This window comes from Oncorhynchus clarkii, chromosome 4 (assembly GCF_045791955.1).
Source record: "Oncorhynchus clarkii lewisi isolate Uvic-CL-2024 chromosome 4, UVic_Ocla_1.0, whole genome shotgun sequence".
Taxonomy (NCBI): Eukaryota; Metazoa; Chordata; class Actinopteri; order Salmoniformes; family Salmonidae; genus Oncorhynchus; species Oncorhynchus clarkii.
Genome location: NC_092150.1, coordinates 42,956,553 through 42,971,099, shown reverse-complemented (window position 1 = coordinate 42,971,099; position 14,547 = coordinate 42,956,553). Strand labels below are relative to the sequence as shown.

The window sequence follows — 14,547 nt, the reverse complement described above, 5'->3', positions numbered from 1 at the left end:
AATGCAGATAGCCCGGTTAGCCAATGTGCGGGAGCAGTGGTTGGTTTTTGTGACTATGCATATATGATAAACAGAGCGTAGCAGCAGCGTAAAAAAGAGGGGTTGGGGGGGCTCACAATGCAAATCGTCTGGGTAGCCAATTGATTACCTTTTCTTGCTTGGGGGTAAAAACTGTGGAGAAGAATTTTTGTCCAAGACTTGGCACTCTGGTACCGCTTTCCATGCGGTAGTAGAGAGAACAGTCTATGACTGGGGTGGCTGGGGTCTTTGACAATTTTTTGTGGCCTTCCTCTGACACGCCTGGTGTAGAGGTCCTGGATGGCCTGAGCTTAGCCCTTGTGATGTCCTGGGCCGTACGCACTACCCTCTGAAGTGCCTTGCAGTCAGAGGCTGAGCAATTGCCATACCAGGCAGTGATGCAACCAGGATGCTCTCAATATTCAGCTGTAGAACTTTCTGAGGATCCCGGGACCCAATCTTTCTAGTTTCCTGAGGGGAATAGGCTTTGTCGTGCCCTCTTCACGACTGTCTTGGTGTGTTTGGACCATTCTAGTTTGTTGTTGATGTGGACACCAAGGAACTTGAAGCTCTCAACCTGCTCCACTACAGCCTCGTCGATGAGAATGGGGGCATGCTCGGTGCTCCTTTTCCTGTAGTCCACAATCATCTCCTTAGTCTTACGTTGAGGGATAGGTTGTTATTCTGGCACTACCCGGCCAGGTCTCTAACCTCCTCCCTATAGGCTGTCTCGTCGTTGTCGGTGATCAGGCCTACCACTGTTGCGTCGTCTGCAAACTTAATGATGGTGTTGGAGTCGTGCTTGGCCATGCAGTCGTGGGTGAACAGGGAGTACAGGAGGGGGCTGAGCACACACCCCTCCAGTGTTGAGAATCAGCGTGTCAGATGTGTTGCTACCTACTCCCACCACCTGGGGGCGGCCCGTCGAAGTCCAGGATCCAGTTGCAGAGAGAAGCGTTTAGTCCCAGGATCCTTAGCTTAGTGATGAGCTTTAAGGGTACTATGGTGTTGAACGCTGAGCTGTAGGCAATGAATAGCATTCTCACGTAAGTGTTCCTTTTGTCCAGGTGGGAAAGGGCAGTGTGGGGTGCAATAGAGATTGCATCATCTGTGGTTCTGTTTGTGCAGTATGCAAATTGGAGTGGGTCTAGGGTTTCTGGGATAATGGTGTTGATGTGAGCCATTTACCCACCTTTCAAATCACTTCATTGCTACGGACGTGAGTGCTACGCGTTGGTAGTCATTTAGGCAAGTTGCCTTTGTGTTCTTGGGCACAGGGACTATGATGGTCTGCTTGAAACATGTTGGTATTACAGACTCAACCAGGGACATGTTGAAAAAGTCAGTTTAGACTCCTGCCAGTTGGTCAGCACATGCCCAGAGCACACGTTCTGGTAATCCGTCTGGCCCCGCAGCCTTATGTATGTTGACCTGTTTAAAGGTCTTACTCACGTCGGCTACGGAGAGCGTGCTCACACAGTTGTCCAGATTAGCTGATGCTCTCATGCATGCCTCCGTGTTGCTTGCCTCGAAGCGAGCATAGAAGTGATTTATCTCGTCTGGTAGGCTCGTGTCACTGGGCAGCTCACGGCTGTGCTTCCCTTTGTAGTCTAATAGTTTGCAAGCCCTGCCACATAAGAAGGGGCTTCGGAGCCGGTGTAGTATGATTCTTTCTTAGCCCTGTATTGACACTTTGCCTGTTTGATGGTTCGTCACTGGGCATAGCAGGATTTCTTGTAAGCTTCCGGGTTAGAATCCCGCACCTTTGAAGTGGTAGCTTTACCCTTTAGCTCAGTGCGAATGTTGCCTGTAATCCATAGCTTCTGGTTGGGGTATGTACAAACAGTCTCTGTGGGGACAACGTCCTCAATGCACTTCTTGATGAAACCAGTGACTGATGTGGTGTACTCCTCAATTCCATCAGAAGAATCCGGGAACATGTTCCACTCTGTGATTAGCAAAACAGTCCGGTAGTTTAGCTTCATCTGACTACTTTTTTATAGACTAAGTTATTGGTGCTTCCTGCATTAATTTTTGCTTGTAAGCAGGAATCAGGAGGATAGATTTCTGGTCGGATTTACCAAATGCAGGGCAAGGGAGAGCTTTGTACACGTCTCTGTATGTGGAGTACAGGTGCTCTAGAATTGTTTTCCCCTCAGGTTGCACTTTTAACATGTTGATGGATATTTGGTAGAACTGATTTAATACGTTTCCCTGTATTCAAGTCTCTGACCACTAGGAGCGCCACCTGGGTGAGTGGTTTCATGTTTGCTTATTTCCTTATACTGCTGTCTGAGTGTGGTCTTAGTGCCAGCATCTGTCTGTGGTGGTAAATAAACAGCCACGAAAAGTATAGCTGAAAACTCTCTTGGCAAGTTGTGTGGCCTGCAATTTATCACAATTTACTCTACTTCAGGTGAGCAAAATCTAGAGACTTCCTTTGATTACGTGCACCAGCTGTTTACAAATCTGCACAGGCCGCCCGCCCTCGTCTATCTTGCCGGTGCAGCGTATATCCCACTAGCTGAATACCCATGTCGTCATTCAGCCACGATTCCGTGAAACATAGGATATTACAGTTTTTGATGTCCCTTTGGTAGGATATTCGTAATCGTACCTCACGTTGGAGAGTAGTATTAACGGTAGCGGCAGCTTTGCCACTCCTTTTCTTGGTCCTGACCAGGCAGCCGGCTCTTTGTCCTCTGTACCTGCATTGTCTCCTCTTGTAAATTACAGGGATGATGGCTCTGTTGGGTGTTTAGAGATTGTCTTGTGCTTCTTGCTTGTTGAAGAAAGAATCTTTGTCTAATTCGATGTGAATGATTGTTGTCCTGATATCCAGAAGCTCTTTTTTACCGTAAAAAATGGATGCAGAAACATTATGTTCAAAATAGGTTACAAATAACGCTGGAAATAACACATAATAGCACAATTGGTTGGGCGCCCGTAAAACTGCTTCCATTTCTTCCGGCGCCACTCCAATACCTTCACTTTGTTGTCCTTAAGCCATTTTGCCACAACTTTGAAGTATGCTTGGGGTCATTGTCCATTTGGAAGACCCATTTGTGACCAAGCTTTAACTTCTTGACTGATGTCTTGAGATGTTGCTTCAATATATCCACATTATTTTTTTTCCTCATGGTGCAATCTATTTTGTGAAGTGCACCATTACCTCCTGCAGCAAAGCACCCGCACAACATGATGCTGCCACCTCCGTGCTTCACCGTTGGAATGGTGTTCTTCGGCTTGCAAGCCTCCCCCTTTTTCCTCCAAACATAACGATGGTCATTATGGCCAAACAGTTCTATTTTTGTTTCATCAGACCATAGGACATTTCTCCAAAAAGTATGATATTTGTCTCCATGTGCAGTTGCAAACCGTAGTCTGGCTTTCTTATGGCGTTTTTGGAGCAGTGGCTTCTTCCTTGCTGAGCAGCCTTTCAGGTTATGTCGATATAGGACTTGTTTTACTGTGGATATAGATTCTTTTGTACCTGTTTATTCCAGCATCTTCACAGGGTCCTTTGCTGCTGTTCTGGGATTGATTTGCACTTTTCACACCAAAGTACGTTCATCTGTAGGAGACAGAACGCGTCTCCTTCCTGAGCGGTATGACGGCTGCGTGATCCCATGGTGTTTATACTTGCGTACTATTGTTTGTACAGATGAACGTTGCACGAACACCTTCAGGTGTTTGGAAATTGCTCCCAAGGATGAACCAGACTTGTGGAGGTCTTGGCTGATTTCTTTTGATTTTCCCATGATGTCAAGCAAAGTGGCACTGAGTTTGAAGGTAGACCTTGAAATACATCCACAGGTACACCTCCAATTGACTCAAATTGTGTCAATTAGCCTATCAGAAGCTTCTAAAGCCATGACATCATTTTCTGGAATTTTCCAAGCTGTTTAAAGGCACAGTCAACTTAGTGTATGTAAACTTCTGACCCACTGGAATTGTGATACAGTGAAATAATCTGTCTGTAAACAATTGTTGGAAAAATTCCCTGTGTCATGCACAAAGTAGATGTCCTAACCGACTTGCCAAAACTATAGTTTGTTAACAAGATATTTGTGGAGTGGTTGAAAACGAGTTTTAATGACTCCATCCTAAGTGTATGTAAACTTCCGACTTCAACTGTAAGTAGCACTTTAACCTCTTGGAACTCCCCATACCGGATCCGGTATCAGGAATACAGACTCAAGCTCATTACCATAACGCAACGTTAACTATTCATGAAAATCGCAAATGAAATGAAATAAATATGCCATCTCGCAAGCTTAGCCTTTTGTAAACAAAACTGTCATCTCAGATTTTCAAAATATGCTTCTCAACCATAGGAAAACAATAATTTGTGTAACAGTAGCTAGCAAACAAAGGATTTAGCGTTAGCATTAGCGTTAGCATCCAGCACGCAACATTTCAACAAAAACATAAAAGCCTTCAAATAAAATCATTTACCTTTGAAGAACTTCTGATGTTTTCAATGAGGATACTCTCAGTTGGATAGCAGATGCTCAGTTTTTCCAAAAAGATTCTTTGTGTATTAGAAATAGCTCCGTTTTATACATCACATTTGGCTACCAAAAAAAAACCGAAAATTCAGTCCTCAAAACGCGAACTTTTTTCCAAATTAACTCCATAATATCGACTGAAAACATGGCAAACGCTGTTTAGAATCAATCATCAAGGTGTTTTTCACATATCTCTTCATTGATACATCGTTCTTGGACACATGCTTTCTCCCCTGAATCAAATGGTAAAGTGGAAGCAGCTGGCAATTGCGCACCGAATTCGACGCAGGACACCAGGCGGACACTTGGAAAATGTAGTCTCTTATGGTCAATCTTCCAATGATATGCCTACAAATACGTCACAATGCTGCTAAGACCTTGGGCGAACGACAGAAAGTGTAGGCTCATTCCTTGCGCAATCACAGCCATATAAGGAGACAATGGAAAACAGAGCTTCAGAAATTCTGCTAATTCCTGGGTGATGCATCATCTTGGTTTCGCCTGTAGAATGAGTTCTGGGGCACTTACAGACAAAATCTTTGCAGATTCTGAAACTTCAGAGTGTTTTCTTTCCAAAACGGTCAAGAATATGCATAGTCGAGCATCTTTTCGTGACAAAATATTGCGCTTAAAACGGGAACGTTTTTTATCCAAAAATGAAATAGCGCCCCCAGAGATCCAACAGGTTAAAGTATTTTTACTTAAGTACTTTACATCACTGCCTGGCACCATCCATATGGTTAAGCATGGTGGTGGCAGCATCATGCTGTGGGTATGTTTTTTAGCGGCAGGGACTGGGAGACTAGTCAGGATCAAGGGAAAGATGAACAGAGCAAAGTACAGAGAGATCCTTAATGAAAACCTGCTCCAGAGAGCTCAGGACCTCAGACTGGGGCAAAGGTTCACCTTCCAACAGGAAAATGAGCTGCCGCACACAGTCAAAACAACACAGGAGTGGCTTCGGGGCAGGTCTCTGAATATCTTTGAGTGGCCCAGCCAGAGCCCGGACTTCAACCCAATCGAACATCTCTGGAGAGATGGTGATCATACGTAATTGTTGATGGACATCCACAAATGAATGCATACCATACTAAACATAACATATCATACTAAACGGAGGGTGTAGGATTTACTTACAGAATAATGCAAAATGCTCTGAGACCAGGTTGGGAAATAGCTCTAGCGCTGCAGTTAGTGGGGGGGCTATATAACCGCTCTTCCTGAGTGAAAGAGGTGCGCACTTTGACATGCAGTCCAGCAACGAGTCACAGAGGGGTTTAGGAACATAGACACATTTTCTAAATTCCCCTTTTAAGATAAATTACCATAATCTAAATGTGATTTCCAATGCAAATGGGTCCATTAAATTTCCAAATAATCTGTAAATGAAAATCATCCCGGTCACGTTGTCCGGCACCACATTTTCCTAACGGAAACCCTGATGTGTGTCTGGAGCCTTTCAGGTCCATAGAGACCCAGCCAGCGAGGCAGATCCCGTTCTACTGCAATGTGACACCCTCTGGGCCACAGGCCGACAGAGCGACAGTACCCAGGCAGCAGAGTCCTCAGTAACACACTATTGTCTCAGGCTCCGTAATGCTCAGGCTCCGTAATGCTCAGGCGATCTACAGGAGTGTGATATTTGTTACTAGTCTGTGTATATTGTCTGTCTGGTGGCAGAGTTCTTCTGTAGAGGGTATGTTCAGGTAACAGGAGGATCTACTTATGTTTCTACCTGGTTGTGAGGGAAAAGAGTCCCGTGTTTTTGTGACTGTAACGTTAACTGAAGGTTGTGTTTCCTTAGGGGTGTGAGGGATTGATCTCCTGTCACCATGGACATGGACACCCAGCCACAAGGCCAGCAGGCAGCAGTACCCGTGTTCCAGCCACAGGTAGGATCCCCTAACCCTAACCCAACCACAAGGCCAGCAGGCAGCAGTACCTGTGTTCCAGCAACAGGTAGGATCCCCTAACCCTAACCCAACCACAAGGCCAGCAGGCAGCAGTACCCGTGTTCCAGCCACAGGTAGGATCCCCTAACCCTAACCCAACCACAAGGCCAGCAGGCAGCAGTACCTGTGTTCCAGCAACAGGTAGGATCCCCTAACCCTAACCCAACCACAAGGCCAGCAGGCAGCAGTACCTGTGTTCCAGCAACAGGTAGGATCCCCTAACCCTAACCCAACCACAAGGCCAGCAGGCAGCAGTACCCGTGTTCCAGCCACAGGTAGGATCCCCTAACCCTAACCCAACCACAAGGCCAGCAGGCAGCAGTACCTGTGTTCCAGCAACAGGTAGGATCCCCTAACCCTAACCCAACCACAAGGCCAGCAGGCAGCAGTACCCGTGTTCCAGCCACAGGTAGGATCCCCTAACCCTAACCCAACCACAAGGCCAGCAGGCAGCAGTACCTGTGTTCCAGCAACAGGTAGGATCCCCTAACCCAACCACAAGGCCAGCAGGGAGCAGTACCCGTGTTCCACCCACAGGTAGAATCCCCTCGCCCTAACTTACCCTCACCCAAACCGGTTTGGCCGGGGTAGGCCATCATTTTAAATAAGAATTTGTTATTAACTGACTTGCCTAGTTAAATAAAAAATATTACAACATCACTTTTACTCTAACCCTAACACAGCAAGCAGCAGTACCTGTGTTCCAGCCATAGTATGATCCTCTTACATTTGTGTTTCCTCACAAATACTCATTCATATTTAGGGTAGGCCTATACTTGAATTTTAAGCCTGTCAAATATTGTAAATGAAGTAAAGTACAAATTAGGCTACGGGCGATTCCCAGTAAAGTTGGGAACAAAATGTGTCAAAATTATTGTATTTGTAAGAGTATTATTAACAATACAGGTTGTAATTTTACTAACCCCTCAATCGTACAGTATAGGCAGATGAAGGCCAGATGAATGGTGGAGAGAGAGTTAGTATTGATTGAAACTCTGGAGGCTTGCAGAGCTTGACCTCCCAGTGAGCAGCTTTTGATACGATAACATTCAGGTTGTTGTGTTGCAAATCTGGTCACCGTTGGAATTTAATAGCAGTGTCGTACATAAGCTTCATCAATCTCATTCATAGCACAAGGATGTTTCTGTCCCCACTATGTATTGAATGGACTTATAACAAAGAGGATTCGCCCGCTATCCATATCCATACGTTGAAGAGGAAACGGGAAAACAACCATTTTTTTGTTGTAACCCCCAAAATTATCCAGTTTTTCTTGTGTATGCAAAGCCAGTGCAATATTAACTGTGAAATCGCCAGGTTGATAATTTCTTTGAATATGTTTAATTACTAATTGGGTTGTGCACAGAAAAGGAAAGAACGAGAACTCGCATCCCCCACACTCGAGATATCATATTCCAATTTAACAGTGTTGTGGTAATAATGATTTCCTCTGTTTTTCACACACTATATTTGGCTTCATTTCAGTTATTTTTCTCTTTCATTATTGTCTTAAAATATAGGAAATGTATTTAGAAGTAGGTCTAATAACATGCATAGTATTAGTTTATGCAAGATCAGATTTTACAGTTTGTATTTCAAACACCAGTCCTATGCAGATCCAGACATTATTTTGCTTCCTGTTCGGCATCCAGCTTCATACTGTGTCTATCAGCAGACGGATCCTTCTCTTTCAACAAGTCCTCAATCTGTTTCACACTTTTTCTCAATTTAATCTGCTCTGCAAAAATTCCCCTCCTGAAAATGTGAATTGTATCACATCTCTAAGTCCCGGAGGTATGATGCATATGCATTAGGTAAAGTGGATGAGCTGGTATCATGTGCATTTTTAATGGTGCATTTGCTCTTTGAGTGGGAGAGAGAGATTCTCAAAATGGAATTTGAACGTCGCAGCAGGTTTTGACAGAGTCAGATCTGTGCGTGTGCGTGTGCGTGTGCGTGTGCGTGTGTGTGTGTGTGTGTGTGTGTGTGTGTGTGAGACAAGGCGGAGGGTTATAAGTGAGCTAACGCACCGTGGTACAGGAACAGATTGAAGAGGAGCAGAGAGAGAAACACCAGCGGGGTAGGGAAGGATGGATGGAGTGATGAATATTGTATGGCGGTGCTAAGCTGGCTGGGGCTGAGGAGAGATGTAGGTGAAAAAAGAGGGAGGTGAGGAGTACAGACCGAGGCTGGTGATGGGGAGAGGGGGGGGTAGAGGGTGGGTTGTTGCTCTGTGGGAGATGGCACCCTTACTGGCTCCCGCTGGCCTTTTTCTGGCTGCCGCTGGCAGTGCCACACTGTCGCATCACACCTCACATCTCTCCCCCTCTTTCTCTTCCTCTCCCCCTCTGTCTCGCTCTCTTCATTTATTTTCATCTCCTTCCCTCTCCCTCTCTCTCTCTTATCTTAAATTCTCTGTCAGTTGCTCTGTGTCTCTGTGTCTCCACTGATCAGCCCATATCACACGTCATCTATGCTTCTGTCTTCATGCCTTTTCTCTTTTTCTCTCTTCCTATCTCTCTTCCTCTCATCTCCTTGTCAGTGAGTAGCCCAGGGTGTGTGCATCTCTGTGTCACTGGTGGCCACCCTGTCCCTCTGCCATCTCTACAGCACAGGCACATGCTGTCCCTCATAGACATTCTTGTCCACTCCTCTACAATCCCTCACTCTTCCCATCAAGGAGTAACTTGAGCTAGACACCACAAGTCTGATTCCCCAAAGCAGTGGCCTAACTTCAGCTCTCACCAACTAAGGGTGTGTTCCTCATTCACATTTATGGCCCAAATTCCCACGATAACTGATTGAAAATTGAGACAGAAAATGGACATCTCTGTTACGAACTCCTTTCTAACACGCACACACCTCCACGTCCGCAAGCAGCAATCTGTACAAACCTCTCCTCTCTGTGCCACTCCTCTCCTCCTTTCCTCTTGCGGTTTGCCCAGTGACCCCTCTGTTGTCAGGGGTCGAGCTGCTGCGCCTCACCCGTATGTGTGTGTGTCAGCTGGGAGCGGCTGTGTGTGTGACGCCAGTGCGGGCAATGAGACAGCCTGTCAGTCAGGAGGGCCCGGCTGCCCTTTGAAGGCCAGGCCAGGGGCCGACAAGGTGCCGCAAATGGCCTGTGAAGTTTACATACACTGCCCACTGCTAAACAGATTAGCTCTAATGAAGTGTCTAATGCCGGGCCCCCGCCTGACATAATCCTGCCTGGCAGCCCAGCCCCTCGGCTCACAAAAAAATGGACCCCCTCCGGCCCTCTGCGCTCCCCCTCTCCTAGCCCTAGCCCTCCCCATTCCTGGTTCACCCCTCGCCTAGCCCTCCCCAGCCCCTTGCCCACTACCCAAGGCGACTCCACGTGGGAGGTGCCCGTTGTTAATCACACTGGACAGTGTGCGATCTGACATGCAAATATAGGTCATTGCATATGTAAATGTGTGATTAAGGGGCCGGCGTGCCAGAACACATTAGTGAGACTGTGCTCTCAGCAGGAGGCTGTCACAGCGCTTTACGGGCTCATGCTAACATTCGTCAAGCTACCATGCAGCGAGTGAAAGCTATGCCCTCGCTCTATTTCTAGATCCAGCTCTCTTTTTCTCTCATTCCATTTCTCTCCTCCTAACCTAACACCATGGCCTCTGCTCCTCCACTCCTTCTGCTCTTCTTTTTCCTTCTGCTTTTCTTTGTGTGAAAAACACTGTAGTGACCACTGTTTCTCTTTGTTCTCTGCGTTTGACCATAGACAGGGTTCAATATAACATCTGTATAAAATGGTATTTTAAAGGTATGTGTGGGGTACAGATATTTAAAAATCATGTTAAACACTATTATTGCACACAGTGAGTCCATGCAACTTTATGTGAATTGTTTAGCACATTTTTACTCCTGAACTTATTTCGGCTTGCCATAGCAATAGAGTTGAATAGTTTTTGACTCAAGACATTTCAGATTTTCATTTTTAATTAATTTGCCAACAATTCTAAAAATAATATTCCACTTTGACATTATGGGTTATTGTATGTAGTGACACAAAATCTAAATTTAATTCATTTTAAATTCAGGCTTTAACACAACAAAATGTTTAAAAAGTCGAGGGGTGTGAATACTTCCTGTGTGTAACATTCATGTATACTTTTTGAAGGCACTGTAAAAAATTCATACTAAGAGGATATAGCGCTATAAAACAGTAAGATCGTAAATTACTGTTATTTATATATATATATATATATATCAGGGAGTAATGATTTACAAAAGAACTAACTGTAATCCATTTTTACCAGCTAAAATATTGTAATCAGATTACAGATACTTTTCAAACACTTCTAGGATTACTTTTAAATTCAGAAATGACGTTTGCGGAAAAAAAAACGGTCACCTTTCTGTCCTCTCAATGACATTTCAAAGCAGCATTGGGAAAAAAAAGCATAAGTGTTACGTTTGTTCCGCCTGAGCGAGTCTGACCGCAAGTCAGAGACCACTATGATGACACACCAAATGCATTTGACGGATCGCGGGAAAAGAGCAGGAATAGGCTTTTGTAGGCTACAGTTCAAGCTATGTCTTCTAATGTTGACATCTAAAGATTGTCCAACTTGTATAAACTCTTTGAGAGAAGGACAAGAGCAGTGGTGTAGCCTACAGGCGATTACAAATATCACTTATTGATATCTACAGTGGAAGTCAGAAGTTTACATACACGTAGGTTGGCGTCATTAAAACTCGTTTTTCAACCACTCCACAAATGTCTTGTTAACAAAATATAGTTTTGGCATTTCCGTTAGGATATCTACTTTGTGCATGACAGAAGTAATTTTTCCAACAATTGTTTACAGACAGATTATTTCACTTATAATTCACTGTATCACAATTCCAGTGGGTCAGAAGTTTACATACACTAAGTTGACTTTGCCTTTAAACAGCTTGGAAAATTCCAGAAAATGATGTCATGGCTTTAGAAGCTTCTGATATGCTTATTGACATAATTTGAGTCAATTGGAGGTGTACCTGTGGATGTATTTCAAGGTCTACCTTCAAACTCAGTAACACTTTGCTTGACACCATGTGAAAATCAAAAGAAATCAGTCAAGACCTCAGAAAATAAATTGTAGACCTCCACAAGTCTGGTTCATCCTTGGAAGCAATTTCCAAACGCCTGAAGGTACCACGTTCATCTGTACACACAATAGTACGCAAGTATAAACACCATGGCACCACGCAGCCATCATACCGCTCAGGAAGGAGGCCTGTTCGGTCTCCTTGAGATGAAAGTACTTTGTGGCGAAAAGTGCAAATCAATCCCAGAACAGCAAAGGACCCTGTGAAGATGCTGGAGGAAACGGGTACAAAAGTATCTATCTACAGTAAAACGAGTCCTATGTTGAAAGGCCGCTCAGCAAGGAAGAAGCCACTGCTCCAAAACCACCATAAAAAAGCCAGACTACGATTTGCAACTGCACATGGGGACAAATATTGTACTTTTTGGAGAAATGTCCTCTGGTCTAATGAAACAAAAATAGAACTGTTTGGCCATAATGACCATCGTTATGTTTGGAGGAAAAAGTCGGATGCTTGCAAGCCGAAGAACAACATCCCAACCGTGAAGCACGGGGGTGGCAGCATCATGTTGTGGGGGTGCTTTGCTGCAGGGAAAGCATGTGCGAGCAATTAGGCACCTGCTCTGTCAGGAAGAATGGGCCAAAATTCACCCAACTTATTGTGGGAGGAAGTGGAAGGCTACCCAAAACATTTGACCCAAGATAAACAATTTATAGGCAATGCTACCAAATACTAATTGAGTGTATGTAAACTTCTGACCCACTGGGAGTGTGATTTAAAGAAATAAAAGCTGAAATAAATCATTCTCTCTACTACTATTCTGACATTTCACATTGTTAAAATAAAGTGGTGATCCTAACTGACCTAAGACAGGGAAGTTTACTCGGATTAAATGTCTGGAATTTTGAAAAACTGAGTTTAAATGTATTTGGCTAAGGTGTATGTAAATGTCCCACTTCAATTGTACATAGCGCATTGATGTGAATCGTGGATGGCTGTTCACAAATGCAGATGTGTATTTTAACCCAATAATGGTTGAATTGAAGAAGTTTGAGCTGCCTATCAATCATTGTTTTTGCGACCCAGTGGACAACCAGTGAAACATTTTCTCTTGCAACAGCTGCATAGTGCGGATCCCAGCCTGTGGAATACAAGTGTGATGGAGTTTTTACCTTCTAAACTCCTCCATGGTATTGTGCTCCGTACTCTCAAAAACTAGTTTAATTTAAGAATACCACAAGTGGGGCTTTTGTTGCTCAATATAATTTGTGCTGATAAATAAATACATCCGTAGGCCTAACGGACACAAGCTCAAGGAGAGCAGTTGTTCCTCGAACACGAGGTCCTTTGCCAACCATTCAATCTTGAGTGTGCATAGTCAATGCAGCAGATGCAACAATATGTTGATGACAACGATTGTGCTTTCCACTTTGCTTCTTATTATAAAGAACACAAGCGTTCTATAATTACACTTAGTTTGTGTATCTTACTGTCTGCAAATAGCTAGTTTGTCTTTTCTTAACAAGTTGTGGCTAAAATCAACTGTGTAAGACACTAACGTAAATCGCTAGTTAGCTGGCTAGCTAGCTAATACATGTATTGAGTCAGAGCAAATGAAGCTAGCTAATACAGCCTGATACCAGTCCTGGTGTATGCCTAAATCAGCATGTTTAAATCGGCATCTTCTAAATCAGGTAGGAACAGGCAAAGCGTTAATATTTTAGCTACATGATGTAATAGAAAACATTTTAATGTATCCGAAGATTAAAGGGTCCTACTCCCCTGGGACACCCTGTCACAATTACGCATCCATAGAAATTATATTAATATTCTATATTAATATTACATTCTAACTATAAAATTAGAATTGCCATTATATTTCCATGATTACAAATGTTCACCCAAGTGTTTTAATCTAAATTGCAATTGCAATATTTAGTTAAAAATAAGGCCTCGATTATGTTTTGCCCATATCGAATCAAATTGTATTTGTCACATGCACTGAATACAGCAGGTGTAGTATTTAGGTAGTAGACCTTAGTTAAGGACTTGTAAGCAAGCATTTCACTAACAATGTAGTTAATAAGAAATACCTAAATAAGAAATAAAAGTAACAAATAATTAAAGAGCAGCAGTAAAATAACAATAGCGAGGCTATATACAGTTATTTAATATGTACATCTAGGTAGAGTTATTAAAGTGACTATGAATAGATAATAACAGAGTATGGCAGCAGTGTAAAAGAGGGGGGTGGGGCAATGCAAATCATCTGGGTAGCCAATTGATTAGATGTTCATGAGTCTTGTGGCTTGGGGGTAGAAGCTGTTTAGAATCCTCTTGGACCGAGACCTGGCGCTCCAGTACCGCTTGCTGTGCGGTAGCAGAGAGAACAGTCTATGACTAGGGTGGCTGGAGTCTTTGAACATTTTTAGGGCCTTCCTCTGACACCGTCTGGTATAGAGGTCCTGGATGGCAGGAAGCTTGGCCCCAGTGATGTGCTGGGCCGTACGCGGTACCCTCTGTGTAGTGCCTTGCGGTCGGAGGCCGAGCAGTTACCATACCAGGCAGTGATGCAACCAGTCAGGAATGATAACTGCCCTCAAATGTTCTGTTCAGTTAATCAGAATGCCCCCTTTTTTTTTAAAGGATTTGGCATTTATGTGTTGCCAGCCTAGGGTCATGCACAACTCATATAGCAAATTTTAAAGTTTTTATTCAAAAACACAAAATACTGTAAAAAAATTAACAATATTGTCTCATAATATTTTGGCCAAATCAAACTTTATTTGTCACATGTGCCGAACACAAGTGTAGACCTTACCGTGAAATGCTTACTTACAAGCCCTTAACTCTTCTTGAACTGCACAGTTGGTTAAGAAAATATTTACCAAATAAACTAAAGTAACATAACAATAACGAGGCTATATACAAGGGGTACCGAGTCAGTGTGCAGGGGTACAGGTTAGAGGTAATTTGTACATGTAGGTAGGGGTGTAGTGACTATGCATAAGATA

The 14,547-nt window shown here is 43.8% G+C and overlaps 1 protein-coding gene across 2 annotated transcripts in view; it reads left to right on the top strand.

Annotated features, from left to right (window-relative positions):
* LOC139406830 (serine/threonine-protein kinase Nek7) overlaps window positions 1–14,547 on the top strand; it is a 150,332-nt gene that overhangs the window by 71,231 nt on the left and 64,554 nt on the right. For both annotated transcript variants that reach the window (XM_071149900.1, XM_071149901.1), the window contains exon 2: window positions 6,334–6,421. In XM_071149900.1, the coding sequence (XP_071006001.1) occupies window positions 6,362–6,421 (60 nt within the window). In that variant the 5' untranslated portion in view covers window positions 6,334–6,361. The remainder of the gene's footprint in view (window positions 1–6,333; window positions 6,422–14,547) is intronic.